The 25,582-nt window shown below is 41.1% G+C and overlaps 1 protein-coding gene across 1 annotated transcript in view; it reads left to right on the top strand.

Moving 5' to 3' along the window:
• ZCWPW2 (zinc finger CW-type and PWWP domain containing 2) overlaps positions 1 to 24,157 on the top strand; it is a 44,997-nt gene extending 20,840 nt beyond the window's left edge. The window contains exons 5-9 of the mRNA XM_054990841.1: positions 2,529 to 2,581; positions 5,121 to 5,182; positions 12,781 to 12,845; positions 21,085 to 21,206; positions 23,984 to 24,157. Of these exons, the coding sequence (XP_054846816.1) occupies positions 2,529 to 2,581; positions 5,121 to 5,182; positions 12,781 to 12,845; positions 21,085 to 21,206; positions 23,984 to 24,157 (476 nt within the window). The remainder of the gene's footprint in view (positions 1 to 2,528; positions 2,582 to 5,120; positions 5,183 to 12,780; positions 12,846 to 21,084; positions 21,207 to 23,983) is intronic.
• Positions 24,158 to 25,582: the final 1,425 nt, after the last annotated feature.

Here is a 25,582-nt window from a genome sequence, read left to right as displayed (position 1 = left end):
ATGGAGATCATATACCGATATTTTTAATTTTTTAAATTTTAATATTTTAAAATGCCATTTTTTAAATGGAAGATGATGTTTAGAGTCCCAAAAGCAACTCCTCTTGTAGGAGTAGCAACAAGTCCCCTCAATGTGACTAATTGCTATATGAACCACTACTTAGAGGACTGTTGAAATAATGGCACCATTAACTAATGTTCATTTTTAAAAAATAGTCCAGGGGCATCTTAAAGACTAAGAACATTTATTTCAACATTAATCTTACGGTGTCAATTTTTGTTTTATTTTGTTATGGGTACCCCTTTGTATTTAACATTCCCTTGCAAACAAAAATGGGTTGATTACATTTGATCATTCATTATTCAGTTCTTAAAAACAGGAAGCCTGATGCAGGCTCAGGAGTAGTCATATAGTTACAAAGGATAAGGCAGACATGGGGGTTGTTGAACATGTAACCAGACTTAACCTACTTCACATGGTTGTTATGATGATAAAATGGAGAAGAATATAATGTTGTAAACCATGTTGGGTTAGGGTTGCCGTGCAATGATATCACTTCTAGGAGTTTGCACCAAAACCAAATTCAGATCCAAGTTTCAGGAATCCCCCAAAAATCTGGGTTTCCTGAAATTCAGGAGAGATTCTCTGACCCAGTTAAAACAGATTACAGAACCCCAAATTTAATCGGCCATTATTCCCTATGGGGAAAACTACCTGGGAGCTATCCATGGGGGTGGGGGGTGGGGAAATACTTTTTCAAGAAAACTTCAGCAAATTTGCAGGGAATCTATTCCTGACTATTCTCTAATGACCACCCAAGTATCAGGAAGATTGGACTGCAGGGTTCAATTCTATGGGTCCCTGAAGAAGGTGTCACCAGCCACACTCCATTGTTTCCTATGGGGGAATCTTTCTAAGTACACTCTCAAGCCTGGGGCAAGGCTGCCAGTGGCCAAAGGCACATTCCCAATTGCAACCCCAATGCAGAGAAAGCCCAACAGAGCCCAACAGAAGTCTCCCCCAAACTCAAGGATACCCTGGGCAAGCTGTCCGGCCACTCTCCATTGTTTCCTATGGGGAAAACATTTCCAAGCAGGCTCTCAGGCAGAAACGCACAGGATCAAAGCTGCCAGTGGCCAAAGGCAAACTCCCAAATACAAGAGGAAGCACAACAGAACAAAACTGAGGCATAGAAATTGATGGACTCCCCCCCAGAACCAAAGTGAATCAAGGGGACCAACATAAAAACAGAGGATCGTGTAAAAACAAAGCATTCCACCCAAACTAAATTAAGGCAAGGGACATGGTTGCAACTTAGTCCAACTGAAGCAGAGTCACTCATAGAAGCCAGGCAGACAAGGAGAGCTCCTGCTTAGATTTGCCCCTCCCTCCCCCTCCCTCCTCCCCTCTCCTCTTGGGAAAAAAATGGGGGAAGCCCAGGAAGAAGCCAGGCAGAGGCTGAAGCCACATTTCCTGGATTTATTTGGAGTGGGTCTGGATATGGGTTACTGAATTGGATCCATAATTCTTTGATATGAGTTGGTAAAGCCAGATTTAGCTGAATTGGTAAAAATCCGTCTTTTCCCCCAAATCCCAGATCCAGATTCCACACCTATAATCACTTCTGGTCATACCAGAAGCAAATAGCATTTAGGGCCAATTCTTAAAGAATTGTAACTGGAAGCTATGTCATCGTATGGTATGCAGGGGATCCATACATGGGGGCATTTGCCTAGGCTGCTTGCTGATGGCAGACAATCTTTGACTGACTTGTCTCCTCCTGCCGATTGCTAGCAATTACTCAGCAAAAAGGAAATTTGCTTGTCACCAGCAGCCACCTGGAATGCCTATGTCGGTCCTCATTGGCAAGAAAAGTGGAGTAGAAATGACGTAAATAAAATTATCTGGCCAGTTCGCAGTTGGTCCAGGATGATTTGATTATTTAGCAGGACCCGTCCCCCACTTCCAAAAATATAATCTTTAGTGAAAAGTGGGACGTACATGTTTAAGTGCTTAACAAAGAGGTCCCGTTAATGTCAACTACACACATTTCTCCGCATCTTTTACTTTGTATACATATTCCTGACATGCCTCTGGACCAATTGGATAACAATTTCCTATTTAATAGCCAAGTCCTACTCAAAAGCAGATCAAAGAATGCTTAGATTGCTCCTACAGTTTTCCATGCAAGACTTACAGACATATTTCCTGTCAGTGTCAGTATTCCTAATGCCCAAGCCATTACAGGTTAGAAACAACCCCACAGCAAATAAAGCTGCCATAGAAGTGAGGGTGAGTTTAAGTGAGAAAGGGGGATGGAATTGAATAGAATCCTAAATTATTGGTTATATCAGTAGAGAGAGGTATTATGTTATTAAATTAAGAAAACTGTATCTGAATTCTGTATTTTGTTACTGCAACTTCATATAGTATAGAACCAACAAAAATTCCAGGGTAAAATGCTTTAATTTCTAAATAATATTTATCATTCAAATATTGCTTTAACTGGTTTTATAATACCTCTTTAGGTACAGTTAAGAATAAAGAAAGTGAAACCAGAACAATACAATACAGCGAAACAGTAAGATATACGCTTACAGTTTTATACTCTCATAGTATATACTTGTACATAGTATACACTTGAACAATTTTATTCTTATTTTTACAATACAGCAAAACAGTAAGCATACTCTCATAGTATATACTTGTACAATTTTATTCATATTTTTATTGGAACTCACAGTTGATATTAAACTGTATTAGTAAAACACCTGCTTTCATCATAAATACTAAAATCCTATCCTTACCACATTGATTGATACCTATTGCTGACAGTATTAGAACCACACAGGGCTTTTTTTCTGGGAAAAGAGGTGGTGGAACTCAGTGGGTTGCCCTTGGAGAAAATAGTCACATGGCTGGTGGCCCCACCCCCTGATCTCCAGATCTCTGTCTGGAGATCAGGGGGCGGGGCCACCAGCCATGTGACCATTTTCAAGAGGTTCCAGAACTCCGTTCCCCCGCATTCCCCCTGAAAAAAAGCCCTGGAACCACAGTTTTAAATGTTCAGCTTAGTTTTTAAAAATCATATTAATTTCTTTGTGTTTTCAACACTGATGTTCTCCTAAAGGTGGGATATTCAAAAGTAACAATTGATAAGCTGTTACAGGTACCTGTAGGCTTTTAAAGCAAATTAATAATGCAATCCTAAGGACACTCTCCTGGGAGTAAGCTCCATTGAATAGACCTGAGTAGGATTCTGAGTAGACCTGCTTAGGATAGTTCTCACAAAGAAAGCTCCCATAGTGTTGCTTCTCAGAGCTATGTGTTTCAGATAGTGTATCTAGAGAGAATTAGCAATAATAGAGCAATTATTATAGGTTCTTGTAGATACCAATAGTTTACTTTGAAATACTGAAGTTCATTTCTACACCATTCATAAGACTTTGACTGGGATCCAAAGCCTGTGGGCTCATGGAACCACAGTTAAATTTATGGTCTTTCCCCCCTTTGAATGACACACTCCCATCACAAATGGGTTGTGAAACTGCCCTTAAATTCAAAAGGCTTTGTCCATGGTTCATGGGAAGAGAGATGGCCTTGCTCAATAAATAAAACTCCAATCTGCCCACACGATTACCTGCACCAGTCTTTGCATCCTAATGTTGCTCTTTACAATCCAGGCTAAGATAACATTCTAATCAGGGAGAGTATCCAGCAAAACTTTAATCATGCAAAATATTGTTCCATACAATTACTACCAGATATGTATTTTAAAAATCAAGTATGCCACTTTCCTTGTTAACGGTAAATATTAGGTCCCTGATCATTTTTTCCACATTATGTTTGAAGGGCATTCATGTTTCTGAAAATATGCAAGAAACACTTACTTGGAAGTTTAAGAGAATTTCAGCTCCCAAGAGTATCCCCAGGCAAGCAAACACTCCTTAAACATTACAGAAAATTTTTAGTTTGTCTGTAGTTGAATCACAGAGACTTTCACTGTAATATGTAAAGTGACTTGCTATATTTGTCTAAATCCACTGCTTAGCTTACTTAGCAAAGCAATTTTGTGTATATACTGGGGCATTCAAGTATATTAGAATGCCCAAGAATTTATTTGATGTATCACCACAATCCATATAGTCCAGCGCTTTTTTCCAACAGTAAATTGGGAACAGGGAAACTATACATCTCAGATGTGTGATGAGATCCACCACCGTTTTGGTTTCTCCAGATCCTAGATCAGTTAATCACTATCCTTGCAAGTCAGCTGTTTTTCTTCCACTTTCAGTTTCAGCAGCTATTTCTGGCCAGTATTGTTACCAGCAACTGTTGTTATATTTTACTGGACCAACTATGCGAACATTCATTGAGATGTCAGCAGCTTGCTTTTGAGATATATACTGTTAATTCATACTCTTCCTTTTTATCTAAGTCATTACTTAGTATATCATGCTTACTCACAATTTTAAGTGAACAGTATGGGGGGGGGGTTAAGAATCTAAATAAAGAGATAAATATAGAATCCCACTTGGGAATGAAACAACAGAATAACTAATCACTTTACCATGGTAACACCTTGATATTATGCAAATTAGTAACTAGCATATAGTCTCAGATATAGTTTGACCAAGATCCATGTTTTTTTTCTGTTGTGCAGCAATTTTAATGTTTTTGGACTCTGATAAAGTTCAAGATAGCTACCATATTTTCTGACTTAGAGATATTCTTCATTGCTATAGAAAGGGGTTAAATAGAATGGTTCTAAATCGTACAATCCACTGGATTGGCATCCCTTTTGTGACTTTTTTCCTTTGGTTGCTGTATTGTTCAGTGGAACTCATGAGCCATTATCACACAGTGAGTTTCTCTGCCCACTCCCCCACCCCCAATCTTGTCAAAGGTTGCTGCCAGGAAGTGGGGCAAAGAAACTCCCTGCATAAATGTCCCAATACATACTGAGTTCTAATAAACAATATGGATGGTGTATGTGCCGGTAATTAATGATACAGGCACCAATCCCTATTATGAATGTGAGATCATGTGGAGAATACTGAGTATCATAACATTCCAAACATAAAAAATGATATTCATTGTTACTGTAATTTGTTTTTTAGATAAAAGCTTGGGCAAAAACTTGTAAGAAGAAACGTAGCTCCAGAACCGGAAGAAAGAGAAAGTAAGTTCAGGATTGGGGCAGAGGGTGTAGCCTTATTTGGTGATTTTAAAACAACTGCTAGCATTATGATTACTATGGTTCCCATGACATCACAGGAAAAAGGTGCTTCCTCTGTGGATATGGATATAAGCCTTCTGCTTTTGTTAGGTGCCTCCTGCAGACAAGGTATTTGCAGGAAGATGCAGAAAAGATGAGAGATTACAGCTCTGTACAGGATAAGAAAAGGTCCAAGTTTGTTTACCTTTACATTGCACCCAAAGGGGAGTCTGCAACACCCATAGGCCAGCTCCATTGGCCTCCTAGGCGAGGTACAGACAATGGACAGGCTGCAGAAGAGCCTTGCCTCCTCTATTCATGCATCCCTGATTTTATGAGCAAAGACACCAAAGCTTCGAGTCTTGAGCCATCCTGTTTGTACAGGTCAGGCTCCTCCTTCAAAGCTTTTGAAGGAGGTGAGCCATGTTCTCATTCCCTAGCAGCAGGTTCTATGGATTGAGGATTACCCCTTTGCCCTTGGAATTTTGGCTCAGGGTGCCAACCAGTGCTGTACTGCATACCCACTCAAGCATTTTTCACGCCTCTGCTGCCATCCCAGGCCATCTCCAATTTCTTAATGGAGATTTCCCTTGAAGCTGTGAGGCAAGCTTCTGATTCTATGAGTGTTTTCCTTACAATTCCTAAGCAAACACTGGCAAAAATAAGAGAGGGTTTTGGTGAGAAACTAGGATCTCCGTGTGATCATAAGAAGAAGCTTGTTGGAAGGGGAATTGCCCCATACAAACTGTACATCAAGGCATACTGGGCTGCTATGATGTTGGGGCAAGGGGGCTTGCTACTTACCCCTACAGACACACGCGTCTGGAGGACCATACATATGAACATTTTTGTATGCATGGGCCACATGCAAGATTTCTCCTTTCCCTGGAAACAAGAGACCTTTTCATGTTTGTTCCTTGAGCAAGGATAAAAGGGAGAGGAGAGTTTATCTCAGAAACTGATCAGTAAAGCAAAATGTTGATGACAGTTGATAAGTGAGAAACTTATTACATTTGTTACAAAGTTACAGTCTAAGGAACAATGTGAGACAAGCAAATCAGAGACAATGTGGGCATTTAGTTGCATGCAAGAATATGCATGCAAGGATATGAAAATTGGGGATGCCTGCTTATTTAAGAAAAATGAAATGGAACAAAGTAGAGTTGTACAGCAAGCATCATGGTCAGCGATTTAAATTGTATTAGTTTATGACATTTTGTTTTAACAATGAACTTAATTGTAAGCAACAGGGGTTTTTTTGCAATCATGGATGCAGTCATCAAAATTTATTTGATTGACAAGTGCTTTCTCTACTGAGAGCATGATCAAATGGTTCCGTTTATCCTCCCTGATCACTGACCTTAATGTTACTAAAAGTGCATTCCCCAGATGGCAACAGGGTACAATGAAAATTCTCAAGCAAATACATGACAGTTAAGAATCTCAACTGCAGGACCCATAGCTCCTCCAAAAGTGCAGGTCTGAGTCTTTTCTAAACACAAGTTCTTGCAACTTTCCCTTGTTCACGTCATGGACAGGGACTGCACATTTTTTTCAATCACTGCAACAAGGATACGTAAGTGAAGCTTGAGAGTTCTCCCATGGTCTTGGCTCGGGGTCAGTGATATGGGAGGAACATGTTCAAGGCTGTGATGACACTTCAGCTCAAAATTTATCTTGAAGGGAATAGATAGTGTGTTCTGTACTGGCTGGCTCATTGTGGAAGCACTTTCCCTTTCACAGTCTTCTCAATGTGTCTTAAACGCAGTGGTGATCCCTAGCCACTAAGTGATGCCATTGCCTCCCTTTAGAAGACTTGGCCAGGAATCATTCAACTGTTGGATTTCTTCCAGAAGGCTCAGCCTAATGCATCCCCTTATTCCATTGTAGGCTTTGATCTCTGGAGAGATTTGCTTCGGAAGTTGAGGAAATGCAGTACCTTGTACCACTCAGTAGTCAGAAGGATGAACTCTGTTTTGTTTGATTGATTGTTTTAGATATTTATATCCCATTTTTTCTCCCCCATGGAAACTCAATGCAGCTTGCAACACTGTTCTCCCCTCCTCTACTTTATCCTCATAACAATAATCCTGCCAGATAGGTTAGGCTGAGAGAGTGTGACCTACCCAAGCAACTCAGAGGTTTGCATCTGCCAAAAGAAATCTGAATCATCAGCACGGATTTCTGCTGTTAAGCTTAAATCTTCCTCAAGTTTGAAGACAGGATGTAGCATCTCTATGATTTTTCACAAGGGGGCAAATTCTTGAGCTCTTAGCTGATGACATGAAGTGGAGAAAGAGTCCTGCGGTTTCTTGAAGAATTTTCCATCTTGTACAACTGTATGAAAATATAGAATACTGCATGAAAATCCTGTACATTTCCAAACTGCGCTCTTTCTTCTGTGTTCTTTTCCCTATAAATAGTACCACATAGGTTCAGAAGGTGTGCACTGCAAGTTGAAAACAAGGCTTGAAGATTTTCATCTGTGTCCAGTTTTTTACACCCTGTTATTTCCTAGATATATTCGCAACACTGTCATACCCTTGGTTTCTACAGTTCAGTAAATCTACAGTTCAGTAAATGTACTTTACTTTCCACCAGTATTTTCTTTATCGGCTCCACAACACCGACTCCTTTCTTTTTATCACAGTCCAGTATTTTCAGAAATTGTTTCTGCATATCCCTGTTCCCCATCTTTTTCATGTACATATCTCATGATAAATACCAACTGCTCGGTCTGTGCGGCATCAGGTGTTTCATCTATGATGATTCCATAGTTGTGAGCATTTCTCACCTTCTCCAGAACTGTATTTAGTACTTTCTTGTCACGTGCCAGCAATTACTCATTCTGACACCTGGACATATAGTATGCTTACATTCTCTCCCTAGGCATCTGATGCTTCATAAGAGTTTTAAGGTAGCAGTTCTTGACTGAATTTAGTGAGCAATCCATTGTCATAGTGCTACAGGATCTCTGAAATAGCAGATTTTGCTCTGCCAGAAACAAGGTAACATCAAGCAGACCTCACAACATTTTATGCTACTTTCCCTTCTCTGAAGATACACCTTTTTCAAGAGCATTACCTTTTCCCACTAAAAGCATTTGTTAGATCTTTCTATACTAAATCATGTAGAAGATTATCAGAACTGGCCTTGTCACCCTTCACTTTCTCCTACAGTTTCTTGTAGACATCATTTATATCCCTGCCATGGCAGACTCTAGAATGGCACAGTGCCTAGTTTTTGTTCTCTTCAGACAGCATGAAATACAGAACAAGTTACATGCCTTGTAGCTCCAAATAAGCCAGTCATTATTTTTTTTTACACATTTGCTGTTGGACAAAATTCTTCAGAAAACAGGTATGGAGAGTGATTGTTTTGTGGAATCACATGTAAAAATTACTGCCTTGAGTGGTGGGCCCTTGGATACAATGAGATCTCTTTACAACCTGGGACTTCCGGCTTGGAGTTCATGGAGGGCTGAAGCAGCTCAGGGAGCTGGGCTGTCCGTGCTGCTGTTTGTGAGGGCTAGTGGGGTGCCAACTGCCCATAGCCCTCTGTTCTCAGGCGGAGAACAGGCAAGTACGCTCAAGACCCCGAGAGTGTGAGGGTCTCAGCTGTGGGGGGGATCTACGCAACGATAACCTACCCAGCCTTGAGACCCCGCTCGTAGACGGGTGGCAAAGATCTCTGCAGTAGCTCTGGAGTCAAGTTTTTGGCTTAAGACCTCCGTACCCAAGCTTCAGCATTAAACTGGGAATACTGGACTATCGTGACTACTGAAACAGCGATTACAACCCATAAAGAAGATTTAATAAGGTAAAGATTGCTATCTCTTTATGTGAGAAGAAAAATGGTAAAAGAAACTGAATCAAATTAGAAGACAAAAATTGCAAAAGACTTAATAACTTACTGTGAATATTCCAGCAAAGTAACTGAGAAAAAAGAATTTTTTAGAGAGGAGCTAACGCAGAAAATAGATTATTGTTTACATACCTGTGGCTTGTAAGAGATAGCAAAGTGTGAGAAAGTTGAAACATTGCGAGAAACGCTGTGTCGAGAAGAGAAACCGGACGTGCGTCAGTGCAATAGAAAGACTGGCTGGAAGCGGCCTCTGAGGAACCAGAAGAGGACGTGCGCCATTTTGAAGAAGGGAAAGAGCTTGACCTCAAATTGGGTGGAAGTAGGACATTTTGGATAAGGGAAAGGGCAGAAACTTCAAGTAAAAACCATAGAGAAAAGACGCCCGACATTTTGGATGCTAAGATCGCAAATTTTTAAAAGACTTTGTTAAAATTTGACACTTGAGGTGAGGAAAGTAAATCAGCCACGCCACAGTTAAGGAAAAGAGCGGACTCGTGGGAGCGAGGTAAGGCAAGCCCCATGATGTCGAAGAAAGAAAGGCAAACGGTGCTGGACAGTCTTGATAAAAAAGTCACAGAGGGGAACAAGGAGATCAAAGATATGATGCAAGAGATTGTGAAAGATATTAAGGAGCTCAAAGAGACATTTAAAGCAGAGATAGTGGAGCTGGTTAAAAATATTGATGAGGTCAAGAAAGAATTACAATCGACACAGCAGAAAGTTAAAACAGTGGAAGATGAAACTGACAAGTTGGCTGTATCACTCAGGATAGAAACCAAGGGTTTGAAAGAGAGAATGGCCGTGGCGGAATGTAAGCATATGGAAAAACAACTTAGATTTCATGGAGTCCCGGAAGTGGAAGGGAAATCAACCCAAGAGCAGATTTCAGAAGTACTAGCAGAATTTTTGAATAAGGAACCGGAGGAAGTGGCAGCCTTTCTGGATGTGACATACAGAATCAACTCAAAATATGCAGCACAAAAAAACCTACCAAGGGATATAATAGCCCAATTTACAACGAAAAGAACAAGAGAAGAGATTGTGAGTAAGCAATTTCAAAACCCTCTGGAAATTGGTGGAAAAAGAGTGAGAATAATGAAGGAACTTCCTAGGGGGGGGTTTGTTGGAGAGGGAGATCTCTTTACAACCTGCTAAGATGAATGCTCAAGATGGCTGGGTCATTAGAAAATATTTCCTGGTGGAGCTCAAACAGTTCCAGAAACCAGATCAATAGTCTTATTGTTTCTCCTCTGATACTGTTTTTTTCAGCTTGACCAATTTTTATGTTTTTACACCGCCATCCAGACTGATCTCCTTCCCTCTTTCATCCTGAGTGATCCCCTATTTTGTCTCCTTTCTTTTTGCTGTTCAAAACTAACAGATGTGCTTCATTGTTTAGTCTTGGAATGAGGAAATAGGGGTGTACTTCTCCTGAGTATATCTCCATATCCCAAATGCCTTGTGGCAATTCTTCTGGCTGCAATCTGAACAGCACTTTTCTGGAAGTTAGTCCCACTGAATAAAGATCCTTACTTCTAAGTAGACCTTAGAATTGCTTCCTTTCTCTTCGATTAGCTTCTTGGTTTCAGTGTCACACAAGTCTCCTAGGTTGTACATGACTCACCTTTCCCATAGCTTCCTAGGATCTAGCTGGAAATATTCCATTTTCTTATAATGCTTTCAATTTAATCTCTGTCATGGTGAGAGAAGATATGATGAACAAGAATCTGGCTTAATTTAATTATTTTACCTATATGGCCCATATAACAGACTGAATCCTCATACATGTGAGTCTAAGTTCCCTACTTGCTTCATTGATCAAGTGACTGTACACCTGATGTTCAGCCCTTATGTGGATGAGAGGTATGAGTGTGTTCACAAGCGTGCTCTTGAAAGCAGTACGTCTTCATTCATTTGTTATTCTGGTAGCCCCTTTTGTCTCTATTTTTCTTTTCATCCCCATCTGAGGTCTACAATATGTTTGTCTGGCAGCTTACTTTGTTCATCTATCTTCTGACCTGGCTGCTCCTTCTACTATAATTGCTATATGATGACTTTTTCGTGAGAATGCATTTGTCGACTTTCTCTTTTTTTTCCTGAATCATCTTATTTTAGTTTGGTTTTACCCCTGAAATGTAAGCATGAATGAGAAAGCACCCTCGATGTGTTTGTTTCATTTATGGGCCATGGACTAACCTGTGCACTTGTTGAAGATGCAGTGCAGCCTGGTCGTCTTCCTTGGAACTGCACATCCCGGGTGCCTGTTAAAGAGGCAAGACTTGTGTGACTCATGTGCTGGGGGAAATTATGCATTCACTACATCCTCCACCCTGTTTGCAATACAATTGAATTTCATCTTGAGGAATGAAAAGGAAATGTTTACTCTGAGGGGAATCTCCAAGGAATTAAGTCTTAAAATTTGAGCTACATTAAGCATAGCTTAAAAATATGTGTAGTCTGAATTATATGTTCAGAACTATTCTAAATGATTTAGTATGCATGATAGCAGATTAATCTTTTAACCCAGCTCTATACAATTTTCCGTTTTTGTTATTTGGTTATAGCAGACAATTACTTTCTCAGCAATTTAGTCTTCAAACTATTCCAATGAATTGTTAGTGGATTCAATACAGTCTTTAGAAATCCGAGCAACTAAAAGTGCAATCCCAAACAGAGTAACTTCAGTTGATTTAGAAGGATGTACCTCTTGCTTGGAATGGCGATGAAAGTCAAAACTGGAAGAGTCCAACACTGCCTGCAATAGAGGAATGGTTGGTAAAGGTGTTGGAATTAGCAACGATGGTAAAATTAGCAACAATGGCAAAACTTACTTCATTGATTAGAGAAAAGCTAATAAATTCATTTACTGTTGAATGGAAACCCCTTGTCAACTTTTTGCATGAATTAAATAATAATGATTTGATGATCTGTGGGTTTGCGGAATAAGGATTTTGGACATTAGAAAAAAAGAGCTTTTCTTTGTAACATAGAGTAAGAAATAGATCAAGAGGGGTAGCCATATTAGTCTGTCTGTAGCAGTAAAAAAGAGCAAGAGTCCAGTAGCACCTATAAGTCTAACAAAGTTTGTGGTAGGGTATGAGCTTTTGTGAGCCAAAGCTCACTTCTTCAGATACAGCTAGAATGTATCTAAAGAAGTAAGCTGTGGCTCATGAAAACTCATACCCTACCACAAATTTTGTTAGTTTTATAGAGTAAAAGAAGATTTGAAAATCATACTTATAGTTGTTGTGGAAGCCTTCTTTTAGTTTATATAGTTTTTTCTTTTGTTTGTTTTGTAGTATTTTCTGTTGTTATTTTTTATTTTTCTATTGTGTGCGAAGTTGTCTTTTTCGTTAATTTCTCATTTTCTTTATATAAAATTGTTAATACAAAGAAGGATGGTAATGGAAGTCATTGCAGTCATTGAATATTTAGCTCAATGAAGTAGTAAACAAACAAACAAATAAAAATTCCTTGTATCGTTTCTTCATTTTGCTTATGGTTTGAGATAAGTTATGCCTATAATTTCTTATAAAATGTTCGTTCTAACAATGAGGAAGTTTTTACAAATACTTTTCTTGTTTAAAGCCAGGAATTGGAAATATAACTTTGTGTACAAACATACAATGTCTTCAAATAGCTGGATATTTCTGATCAGTGATTTGGAACAGATACTTCAACTTCCTCTATTTTTTTAGGGAAAAAATAATATGTCCTTTTGAAACAGCTGGATCAGAAGATATTCTGTCAGCAGAAAATCTAGGTTTGTATAACATGCATAAGTATTTTTAATCAGAAGATTCACATTTTCAAAAATGTATTCATGTTTACGTGTAATACAGACCATTTACCTCACTGTGTATAAAATGGTGCTTGTTGACAAAGAATGACATTATGTTAACTGTGTGTACATAGTACATATGTAGAAATGGAGGTGAAAGTAGACAAACAGGCAGGCACTAGTGACCAAAATAATCAAACATCTGAATTGTTTGCAAAGCATCCACAATATTTGACTAACTAGGAGTGCCATTTGTATATATATCCATATGTATGTGTGTTTGTGTTTATAACAAACACAGACTTCTGGATACATATATTCCAGATATCTGTGCACCATAGGCTTATTAATTATCATACACCATAGGCGTATGGCTACTTCAAAACAATGTAAAATTCAACCTGTCTCTATCTGTCTGTCTCTGGACTTTACTACTCATTTACCTAGTGCCTGTGCATCATGAAGCAACGGCTCCCAGACTTACCTGGGGGACTGGATTGCGGGCGTTGCGGGGGAGGCGAGTGGGGAGATGGCATGGTGGCCGCCATGTTGTGGAGGGGCGGGGAAAGGCCAGGGGTCATGCTCTGGTTCATCCGGTGCAGCCCCAGGCCTGGGAAGCTGGCCCCCGCCCTTCAGCACTTGGCCCATGGTGGCCATGTCTCTATCTGTCTGTCTCTGGACTTTACTACTCATTTACCTAGTGCCTGTGCATCATGAACTGTATTGCTGCCCATCTCTCTTTCCTTCCAAATGGCATATAGCCTTTCATATTATGTACATAGTTGGGACTAGTCCAGATGTGAAGGAAAGTTCAGAAGGACAATGTGTGCATGTGTGTATGTAACCACGTGCACACATAGACACAAAAACATTTGAATAGGGGAAATCAAGCCGCAACTTGTTGATTATATTCCTTCTTGATACGACATGCATAGCAGAGTGGCAATAGACTGGCTGGAGGATATGTGTGTGGAGGGGAGTGGTTTCAGGCAAAAAGGACCACAGGCCATGTGCAACAGCCTGATGAATCCTAGCAGTCCTGTTAACACCCCCTCCCCTTGTGGGAAAGAACACTTCTTGCTTGCAGAAAAGCACTAAGCTTCCTTGTCTATAGGACAGCATACTTTCCCCAGTTTCCTTTCCTCAGCACTCTGCTTCCTTGATCCCCTATCATTTCTTCCGAGTCGTGCTTCTAAATCCATTGTGTACTAGATCTGCTAACCCCCGGTCATCTTGACCCCTTTCATAGATTGCTAGACCTTTCCTTCATCATCACTCAGCCTCTGAAGAGTGAATTTGCTGGGAAGATTCAGAGTACAATGTGATCTCAGTTCTTGTGGTTTAGTCTTCATGGACTGATGTGTAGGTCATCAGATTGGCATTAATCTTCATGAACATTTAGAATGCCTCCAATTTTAACTTTGTCTTGGGACTTTCCAAAGCCTGAGCCTGTGTCCCTGTACATGTTCCAGACCAGTGTAAGGCCTTTTTATTCAACCTAGCTTGGGATGGTCAAGAATAAAAAGGATATGATGGAATACTTGGTACACTGTTAGCTGCAATGAAGCTTTAGAAAGGGACTGGATGTCCAATAAATAAATGTTTTTCAGCTGCTTTCTGCAATTAGATTTAAAATGTTGTAGGATAATAAAGGGCCTTGTTCACTTGGATCACATACTAGTTTATCATAGCAGCTGTCATATAGATAATTAAACTATAAATGGTTCATGGTACTTTGATGGAAAGGTTATTTGACAGAATGGTTAACCAATGGTAGATGCATTGGTTCTGGCTGACAGGGTTTGAAAAGCAGAATTGATCAAATTTGCTATGCATTCTACAAAGTTTAGAGAAGAAAAGGTGTGAAATACCCAAATCTATAAAGTGATCTGAAATCCATTTCCTGGCTGCTGGACCACCACCTCTTCAGTTGGGTCAAGGAATAATATGGTTGATGGGGAGGGAAAGATGAAACAGGTTGCTTTGTGTGCAGTTGTATTATCTGAGACTTTTATCATTTTGTTTTTGATCTGTAGAAGGTCTCAGCAGATCATTTAGCAAAGTGAGGTAGAACACTAATTTGTAAAATGCTTTTGAGATCAGGGACGGAGGGGGGAGACAATGGAGGACAAACACAACCAACGATGCTGGAATGAAACACAGCAACAACTGTATTGATTACAGCCATTGGAACACTGAAGCAGCATAGGATATGGATCCAGGCATTGGGCAACCCACTTGCTGTCCAATGGCACCCATCCCATCCCAACTGCTGGGAGAAATCTTGGGGTGGGCTGGCATTGGGATCCTGCATGGCTGCAGACTAGGATGTACACAAAAAATGCCAAGAAAATTCAGATTTGGGGTTTCAGGGACCCCAAAAAATCCAGGTTTCCTGATATTCAGGAAAGATTCTCTAATTTGTTTAAGACAGATCAGAAAATCCTGGATATATTTGGCCATTATTCCTTATGGGGAAAACTATCCTGGGGGATATCCGGGGACTAGGGGGGCATTTTTCAAGGAAACTCCACTAAATTTGTGTCATCCTGACTGTCCTCTAAGGACTCCCCAGTTTCAGGAACATTGGACCCTGGGGTCAAATTCTGTGAATCCTTGAACAAGGTGCCCCCCGCCACTTGCCATTATTTCCTATGGGGGAAACATTTCCAAGCAAGCTCTCAGGCAGAAACACACTGGGGCAAAGCTGCCAGTGGTGAAAGGCACACCCCCAAGTGCAAGAGGAAGCCCAACAGAACCAAACTGACGCAAGGAGATGGATGGAATCCCCCCAGGAGCAAAGTGAATCAAGGGGACCAGCACCAAACCAGAGGATCATATCAAAACAGAGAAATTTCATCCAAACCAAACTGAAGGGACACTGTTGCAACTTAGCCCAACTGTACCAGAGTCACTCATAGAAGCCAGGCAGACAAAGAGAAGCCCCATCCAGAACAGGCATGGAACGAGGCAGCGCCAGCCCTCCGACTGGTTGTAAGAGCAGGAATCCAGGCAAGAGCAGGAAGAAGAAGGTGGTGGGCTGCACAGACACACAATGGCTAGGTAGCCATCTTTCTATTATAAAAGGATGTGAAAGCAGGAGGTGCCCCCACACCCCTAGATGTGGGGCTGCCTCCACACTGCCATCTGGAGTGCAGGAGAGAACCAATTGACGAGGCATCAGAGGCAGCAGGGGAAGGACAGTGATTCAGCACCCAAGCACTGCAAACATGACACCAGGAGATCTGTGAATGAGCCTCTCTAGCGCTTTTAGAAGGGAAACCAGCCTGGTCCTATGCATCCACTAATTATATCAGCACTGCAGGGTGTGCAGGGACAGGCAAAGAGAAGGCACCTGCCTCCCCTCATCTCTTCCAGAAATAACAACAGCCTGGGATAGTAGATTTGAAAACTGTGCAAAGTTGTTAAATCCCCTCCCTGCCATGGCTCTGTCTAGAATTAGGGCTCTGTGTGACTACTATTGCCTTTTTTAAAATGCTGTGAAGATCTAGCTCTGGCATGAAAAGCAGTAAGTTGGTGCTTGGATTAATGGTGAATGAACAAATCTTTTAAAAGTGCAGGCTCTTCTAAGTTTCTTAAAAGAGGCAGCATGAGAAAGATGGTGACCGGGCTGACGGGTCCATGCAATACCACTGCCACTCCCCACTTTCCTCCTGTTGTTGCCTCCTTTCACAGAAGAAAGCTGGTGACCTGGCCAGTGAGTCCGTGCAGCCTGCCGCCACCTTCTTCCAGCTCTCGCCTGGCTTTCTGCACTCACATTCAGGTGGAAGGCTGAGGGGCAATCCCTCTCTCTCCCATCCTGGCATATTGGGGCAAGGAAGCAAGGCCACACTTCTAGGCAAGCTGGCCAGCTAGTAAGCCTGCTCACTAGGGCTGCCTTGCTCTGCACCTGATCTGAATGGGGCCTCGTGACGACAAATTAATTAAAATAATAACAACATCTAGCTCTGCCCTTAGTGTGGTTTAGAATGATTAGGGTTATACCCAGGGCTTTTTTTCTGGGGAAAGAGGTGGTGGAACTCAGTGGGTTGCCCTCAGAGAAAATGGTCACATGGCTGGTGGCCCCGCCCCCTGATCTCCAGACAGAGGGGAGTTGAGATTGCCCTCCGCGCCGCTCCAGCAGCGCGGAGGGCAATCTAAATTCCCCTCTCTCTGAAGATAAGGGGGTGGGGCCACCAGCCATGTGACCATTTTCAAGAGATTCCGGAACTCCGTTCCCCCGCGTTCCCCCTGAAAAAAAGCCCTGGTTATACCATAAATGAAGCAAAGCTGTTCACTCAGTTTGATATATTTGTGTCATAATTGTTATTTTCCACATTGTGGTAAATATACAGGTCTATGAGGACCTTCTCTTTTTGAGGACCTGTATGTTTGGCCCAACAGGGCAAAATAACTCCTCTGAGGTGTTGTTTCAGGTTGTAAAAATGGTACAGGAGGCTTGCGTTCCTTTTCTCCAGGCATTGTGGTACTAATCTGAACAGAGACCCCACAAACTGCCTTTTTAAATGAAAAAATGTTTGGGAGCTTATTAATGGATCTTTCAGTGTTATGTCCAGTTTGGGCCTAAGATGCTCTGTAACATTCTAAATTATCAAATTGTGAATGGCTTTTGTGTGTTTATAGTGAACATGTTTTTCCCTGTTGATTTCATACAACCATTTTAGCTGGTGGTAGCAACTATTATACAATTATCATAGGCTGAAAAATGTTTGATATGGTTGACTGCAAGATAGTTTCTTAATGTATATGAACTGCAAGCTGTTCTTAGTGGAGAGTGAAGCCTGTAGATATAAACCCACTTCCATATTACTCACACATGAATGGGTGATCTGAATGTACTACATATATATGACATACCATAGCCATGAAAAATTACATTATGTAGAATTTTTGATGATACTTTATATTCAAGCTGGGTTTTTAAAATCAAAGCATAAACGCAGCCTCTTAGCTTGCATAAGGGATGTTGTGATCTTCCCTTTCTCTTAAAACTAACAGTTCTTATTGTTAAGCATTTTTGAAGGTAGTCCACAAAGTGTTTACTTGCTGCTCCAGCAGCCATCTTCACAAGCATCTTCAGTAAATTAAATGTTTCCTGCTGCCCTATTTCCTTCTAAAGCACAGTAGGAAGAGCATTAGTTAGCATTACAGCTGGTAGAAGTATCTGCTGACTACATTTATTAAAGTTCAGTGTATAGTCTTAAATTACTTGTTCTGTCAATTCAGGTGTTTTATCTAGCAATAAAAGATTCAATCCAACTTCATTTAAAAAGCTGTGAGAAATTTGTCATTGATTTCAACAGGATTTGGATTGAGATACAAAGGCAGGAAAACATAGAACAGGAGAAGGCATAATGAATATCTGTAAAAATAAGAGGCTTTTAGGTTACGGTTGTTGCTGTTGTTGTTGTACTTGCAGTGTGTAGAAAGGAAAGCAATCCCTGGATAGTGTGACGTTAGTAATGAAAGTTCAGGAAAATCTGTACCTATTTCGGTTTGGTTCCTCACCTGGTTTTGGAACCCAAAACATCTTGGTTGCTATGATGGATCTTATGCTAGGAGAGAGAGACTATGGGATAGTGGTGGGATGACCCTGCTGATTTTACTACACCTTTCAGCATATTTCTCTGTCACTGACCACGGTACCTTTTTGTTCAAGATAAATGTCTGGGACCCTTATGTTTAATGATACTAGTCATATCTGGCAGCTGAATTCCAGAAATTGGTTCAGGAGAACAGTTGCTGATTACTCTGGCATTTGTGCTGTGGAGTCGCTTAAGGCTCTGTATTGTACCTTATGATGTTTAACTTCTGCATGAATCTGCATGGACAGGTCATCTAGAGGTTTGGAGTAGGTGCCTGCCAGCATTATGCTGATGATACCTAATTTGTCCACTGTGTGAGTGGATCACCTGAACCATTAGAGGTAGTAATGGTCTAGATGATAAACAGAAACTTAGACCAAACAAGATTGAAGTATAGTATAGCTAATCAGTGACTGCATCAACCAGTTTTGGATAGGCTTACACTCTACCCTACAGTCATCAATTCATAAATTCAGAGTGCTGTTAGCTCTGTGACGACATATGGTGGCCTGGGTCTCTATTGTGGCATGTGATGTCCATAATGAAGCTAGCAACAGACTTCTCTTGAGAAATGAGATTTGGCCATAGTTATCCATGCCCTATCGTATCTAAATTGGATTACTGTAATGTGATGTTTATGGTAGTGCCTTTGGAAATGTCTAATGGTATAGACTGCAGCAGCAAGTCTACTGACTGGTGTGAATGATATTCTGCCATTTGTAAAGAACAGTTCTTTTCCAGGCCCAATTTAAACTTTTGGTGCTTACCTTTAAACCTTTAAAAACTCTGTGATCAAACTACTTGGAAGATCACCCATTCTTGTATGAAACTGCTTGCCAGTTAAGCTGAGTGTCAGAGGCCCTTGGAGTAATGTGGGTGGCAAGCAACTAGAGACAAGGCCTTGGCAATGGTGACATTTGAACCGTGGACTGCCTTCACAGTATTAATTCACCTGGTGCCTAGTCTGCTCAGTTTTAGGAACTAGGTAGGGATACCCTACCCCCGGTGGGGGTAGGGGATCCCCTGCCCCCACCCCTCACACCCCGCCCCACTTACCTGGCTGGCAGGGGGGCGCACACCTTCTGTGCGTGCTCCCCTGTGGTGCTGCGCACTCCCATGCGCAGCAGCCACCTGGATCGGCCCAGTTTGGCCCAGATCGGGCCTGCTGCGGAGCACAGGAGCACTCCTGTGCTCTGCAGAGGCTCAAAACGGGCCCAATCCATGCCCAAATGGGGCTGTTTTCAGCACTGCGGAGGGCTCCTGCTCTCCGCAGCGACCCAAAATGGGCCCGATCTGCACCCAAATGAGCTCATTTCAGGCCCGTTTTGGCATGGATCGGGCCCGTTTTGAGCTGCTGCGAAGGGCATGAGTGCTCCTGCCCTTCACAGCAGCCCCAATCCAAGCCCCTGCAGAGCGTGGACACACTCCGGGGGGGGGCGTCGTGTGATGATGTCACTTCCTGGAAGTGACATCACACTTGTGATGTCCCACACTTGTGGGAGCGCGTGCGCCCCCCCCCCATGTGAGTGCCAGGCCCCAATCCCCCCGCAGGGAGGTTGAGGGGGCCTGGCAACCCTAGAACAAGGTGGAAATCTTTTTATTTTTCTGACTATTGTCTATTTTTCTGAATATTTTAATGCCTTGTACTGAATTGTTTTATCATATTTTTGTCTTGCTGGTTGTAATTTTAGTGCCCTCATTTAGAAATATTGCACTGAACTGCTTTTATAGCAGCTTTCACCCTACTATTTTTCCTCTGCTGCACTGCTGTTTATGATTTTATCGGTTTCAGTCATTGTGGGAAATAGTTTTTCATTCTGTTTTTTCCTGCTTGAAAGCTGCTTCAAGCATTTTTGGAGAAAGCAACTAATAACTCCTCCAAATGCACAAATAAATAAAATACAGTACAGGGGAAAGGGTAAGGTTTTTTTCTTCTAGACTAGAGCTTGTAATTGAGGAGAAGATTTCAAAAAGAAACTGTTCCTGTAGTGAAAAGATTGTGGAGCACTTCTTCATTGCGGAACCAATGTAGCTGTAGAGTTTGTCTAAAGGAATCTCCAGAAACAGATGTTGCATATTATCACCAAAAAAGGATACAGAGTGTATAATCTTTAATATATATTTAAATAGATCCCAAACATCTTGAGACATGGCACCACATGATCAATTAGCTAGCATGACTGATGTTAAATGCATTAAGGACTAGCTTAACAAACAATAAGGCATGTAGTTAATTAATTAATTAACGCTATTTGTTCTGCTTCTGTATGGCTTGGGGGCCATAATAAAGACTGATTTGAAATAGACTTGCACTTGAGAAACTGTGCATAGAATTGCACTGCATATCTTTCAAATCAAGAATCGGTACAAACAGTGCTGTTAGCAGAAGCCAGTCAAAGTCTTCCAGTCTTCAGCGAGAGCAATCAGCGTCTTCTGCTATCTGATGTATAGGCTTAGTGTCATATGAAACACTTCTCTTTTTGTTTTTAGAATCATTAACAATTGCTCCTTCCCCTCTTTGTCTGTGGTTCAGGCAATTGATTGAGCAATAAATAGCATTGCATTAATATACAATGTATATTTGAGCTAAATTATTAATGTTGTTGTTTTATTAGTTATCTCCGAGACAGAAATTATACTAAAAGATTTGGACCAAATTCTTAAGCATGTTGGAACCCCCTCCAAGCCAGCTTCTGAATCATTTGTGGACAGAGAGAATAATATCGTGAAGGAAAAGGTATACATTATTCATAGTTCTTCTACTAATGATTGGAAAAGATATTTTAGAAGAATTTGTATTTTTGGCAAAGAACACAATTTGAAATATTTACTTTGCTTGCAATGCATTTGCAAAATGGGTGATCTAAAACTGAGTTATAGTGCCGTTTTTAGAATTAAATTGTTCAGTATGTCTACCCTCCAATGAGTTGAAATGCATACATCTAATGAGAGAAATTTTGAAATTAATATTTATTACTCTAATCCCCAAACAGGAGAACTGCATCCACTGATAACCTTATTTGTTTTGCACATATCTGCATATGAACAGACAAAACAGCCACTATTTTAGCACTGCACTACCAAGCAATGCTCCGTATTATGTGGATTTTCTGTTCATTGTTTTATTCTACTTTAGACTTCACCCATAAACTTCACCACTATGTTGTCTTACGTACTATCTGTCGCTTTAAATATATTATTATTATTATTATTATTATTATTATTATTAAAACTTATAGTCTTCCCTCCCCGCAAGTGGGCTCAGATGTGCTCCTATGCCAGCCCTAGAACAGCTACTGTTCTGTTTCAGAATTTCTTCAACTCTGTATTGGATTCTTGTTAATGTTATGTCTTTATAATCTTGTGTTTATTTACCCTATGGAATTGTTTATGAAATTGTTCTTGATACTGACTGTACTAATCTTACACTGTGTAATCCACCTGGAGTCTCAGTGAGAAAGGCAGACCATAAATGACATACATAAAATAAAATAAATAGATAAATAAATAAAATGTCTGGATATTGTTCAGTTTTGCCTGATATTACCCTGTTTGTTTGTTTGGTTATGATGGCAGTATTAGGGGGTTGATCCTTTTCAAGCTAGGTTTTAACTCAACAGGTGGGAGTTTGTGAAATAGCCTTGCTTATCATGGCTTGCCTAGTTACTGTGTCAATATTGGGGAACTTAACCAGAACTAACAAGAGTGATTTCAGGCTAATGAGAGCTGGCAAGGTGTACTGGCTAGAGTGTTGGTCTAGCACTTAGCATTACTGTGTTGAATTCCTACTGTATCATGGAAACTCACTGGGTGACTCTGGGCCTGTTACAAGTCTCTCAGCTTAATCTACATTGCATGGTTGCTGTTGGGATGATAAAGTGGAAGATGGGAGAATGATGTGATAAGATGCTTTGAATCCCAACTAGGGAAAAAGCAGGATATACATTTTAAAAATAAGCAGTACTGTGCCCTCTTTCCCCAGGTTGACCGGCTCATTAGATCACAGCAATGGCATTTGCCACCTCTCTTGTAACCATTACATTGTTCCCATTACATTCTGTAAACTCACTATGGCTCCATTACATTGATTTTTTCCTGTAATCTGTAGCGCCTAAGCAAGTTTAATAAAAGTAGACCCTATTTGTGTAGCATTTGATCAGCCTTGGGCCAGTTCTAACATTCCCTGGCTTCTTCAGGTAATGCACCAATGCTTTCTCCAGGAATATATAGTAGGTCTGTGCCTATATTTTATCACTTATTCATTAGATAGTTATATCACTTCCCTTCAAGGCTCCCGATCCTATCTCTCTTGCCATTAATTTGGACCAAGGAAGATTATCATACATTTCAATTAACCTTCAACAACCTACATAATGTCAGGGGCTGTGCCAGGGATTCTGGCGCCTGAGGCTGGGGGCAGCGTCAGGTCTGTTGCTGCCCCTACGCACACACACAGAGCGTGCGCATGCCCCGGACTGCGTGATGACATCACTGCATGTGACATTATCACGCAGCAAGCCAGCCCCATTGGTGTGGCTGGGATGGCACGAGAAGGCTGCCCGCGCTCCCAGTCAGGCGTGGCGGGTGGCTGGGGAGATGCACATGCATCCTCCCAGCCCTCCCACTCTGTTGTTCCACACACCGTCCTGGACACCTGCCGCACCTGGCCTGCGGCTGCTGCGCCCAACCAGAGGCGTGTGTTGGCGGCAGTGGCAGTGCAGGGCGGGAAGGCTGGCAGGCTGCAGCAGCTGCGGGCCAGCCATGGCAGGCAGCCAGGGCGACGCATGAGCGGCTTCCCATCCCTCCCGCTCGGCTGCCAGCGTTGCCGCCGCCAGCTCCACAGCGCACGCCCCCACCCCCAGTGCCCCCTCCAGTGCCCCCTCCAGCGCCTCAGCACTCGAGGCAGGGGCCGGACCTGCCTCAATGAGCACACTGGCCCTACATAATGTTGTAGTACCATTAGACAATACGTCCACCAGATAACTGTATTTTCTTACACATTCTTGAGATTTTCAACCCAAATCTGTTCCCATAATAGCAGCCGTGTGACACTAGTCTGTGTAGCAAAATAAGGCTGCGCACATTTTATTAGTCAGCTACTCTAAAAGACAATATTCAACTTATTATTTTATACATTTTATATTAACTCAGCATGTCTGTAGAATGAAGTGTTATCAGTGATTCCACGGTTCTCTTCCCATATATTTTATATATATGCCAATTTCTTGTTGATTGACCCTAAAGCTAATAATAATAAACAATCACCCTGATCCAGCACTAACTGTGTGTAATTACTGTTATGCAAGAAGTAATAGGTCTGCATGTAGATGTATATTGACTGAGGCACAGATTAATTCTGTAATGTGTATCCAACTATATGTCCAGATGCACATATATGTTCACATTAGCCATGTAGATGTAACTCTGCTTCTGCATACAGATTTCCCTTGCTAGATCGGGGCAAATAACTTTTGTTACCCATTTGTGTTTTAATATGAATTTTTTCCCCTCCAGGTAGCTCACTGCTGTACAGAGTTTACTGAAAAAGGGCCAATGGAAATCAATACCCAAGAGGACTGTATTATAATTGATGGGAAAGCTTTCAAGGCTGGAGAGTGCATTGAGAGCATAACAGACAGGTTTAAGGAAATAGATTCTTTAATGGCTGAATTCCAAGACAGCTTGTAGCGCTGATAAGAGAGAACCTATTATACTATTTACAGCTATAGAGTGCATCCTTTTTCACATATAGCAAGAGATCCTTAACAGTGGTTTGACAATATAGTTGGTTCAAAGTTAGATTCTTTTTAACAGTTTTGTTTGGCATGGTCAAATACAATGATAAAACATATTAACTCTGCTATCGATGTTAGTGAAATTTAATAGCAAAGTCATGTACTTCTGGATATTATTTTTCTGACACACACACACACACACACACACACACACACACACACACACACACACACACAGATTTTCTGTCTTTAAGCAAATTGCTCAACCTCCAAAAATCAGATTGCAAATAGAGCAATTAAACTTGGGTGTAGAGATTTTAAGAAGTGCTGAAACTTTCTAACTAGATTATTTACTTCTGTTTTTTAGATAAAGCATTCCTATACATTTTAATACTTGGTAATTTGCTATTTCTTGTAATATGTTTTTATATATGTTTATATATATAATAAAAAATATTGTTTCTAAGTCTTCATGAAGTGATTTAAGAAAACAAAGTCCACTGAGGCTGAAACGCATTTGGTTATGTGCATATAATGATGTGTGTAACAGTACCTGATCATTTTAAAGATGCCTGTAAATGTATGACACCCCTATGTATATGGGTGCAATTGATCAAGAACTTCTACACTAGGGGAAGGTATTTATATATATGGAATCAGAGTGATATTGTTTTAATCATACAGTTTTAATTCTTGGGATTTTATTAAGGATTTTGATACTTTTTTTGTTTTTTGGCATCTTGACTAGAGATGGGCACAAACAGAAAAAAAAAGAACATGATGTTTGTTGTTTGTTGCCATCCACAAACAGGGACTCACAAACAACCACGAACATGGCCCTATTCATGAACATGTTCGTGGTTGGCTGTTCGTAGGGGCCAGCAGGCTCTCCTCCAGCCATCATATAAGTCAAGATCCCTACTGCACCACTCCCAGAAACCTTACCTGAGCAGGCAACAGGAAAGGTACCAATAATAAATAATCGCTTGGTCCAGAGCTTGGCAGCAGCCCTGGAACTTGAAGGGGTAGATCCCTATTCCACCACTCACAAAGAAAATGCAAGCTCCAATGCACTCTCTCTATCAAAATGCCCACAGCAGCTGTCTCTCTCCCTCTCCAATGTCTGCAAAGTCAGAGCTTGGAGCCCCCCTCCCCCCTGATCTTTGCTCTCTTGTAACAAATGTGGAGCTCCACACTTGAAAGGAAGACCTGCCTATCAAGCTAAATTGGGCTTAGATTGGGGTTTCCAGGGCAACAGCAGGAGTTCAGACAGATTTCAGGCAATCCCTGCCTAAGTTGCCAAGGGAATTGATTACAGGTGCCAGACTGTCTGGCTTGACGAACAGCAAGATGAACAGCAATGAACGAGGCTTGCAAT

The sequence above is a fragment of the Eublepharis macularius genome, chromosome 11, assembly GCF_028583425.1.
Source record: "Eublepharis macularius isolate TG4126 chromosome 11, MPM_Emac_v1.0, whole genome shotgun sequence".
NCBI lineage: Eukaryota > Metazoa > Chordata > Lepidosauria > Squamata > Eublepharidae > Eublepharis > Eublepharis macularius.
The sequence above is the reverse complement of the archived record's forward strand: the minus strand, read 5'-3'. Positions and strand labels throughout refer to the sequence as shown.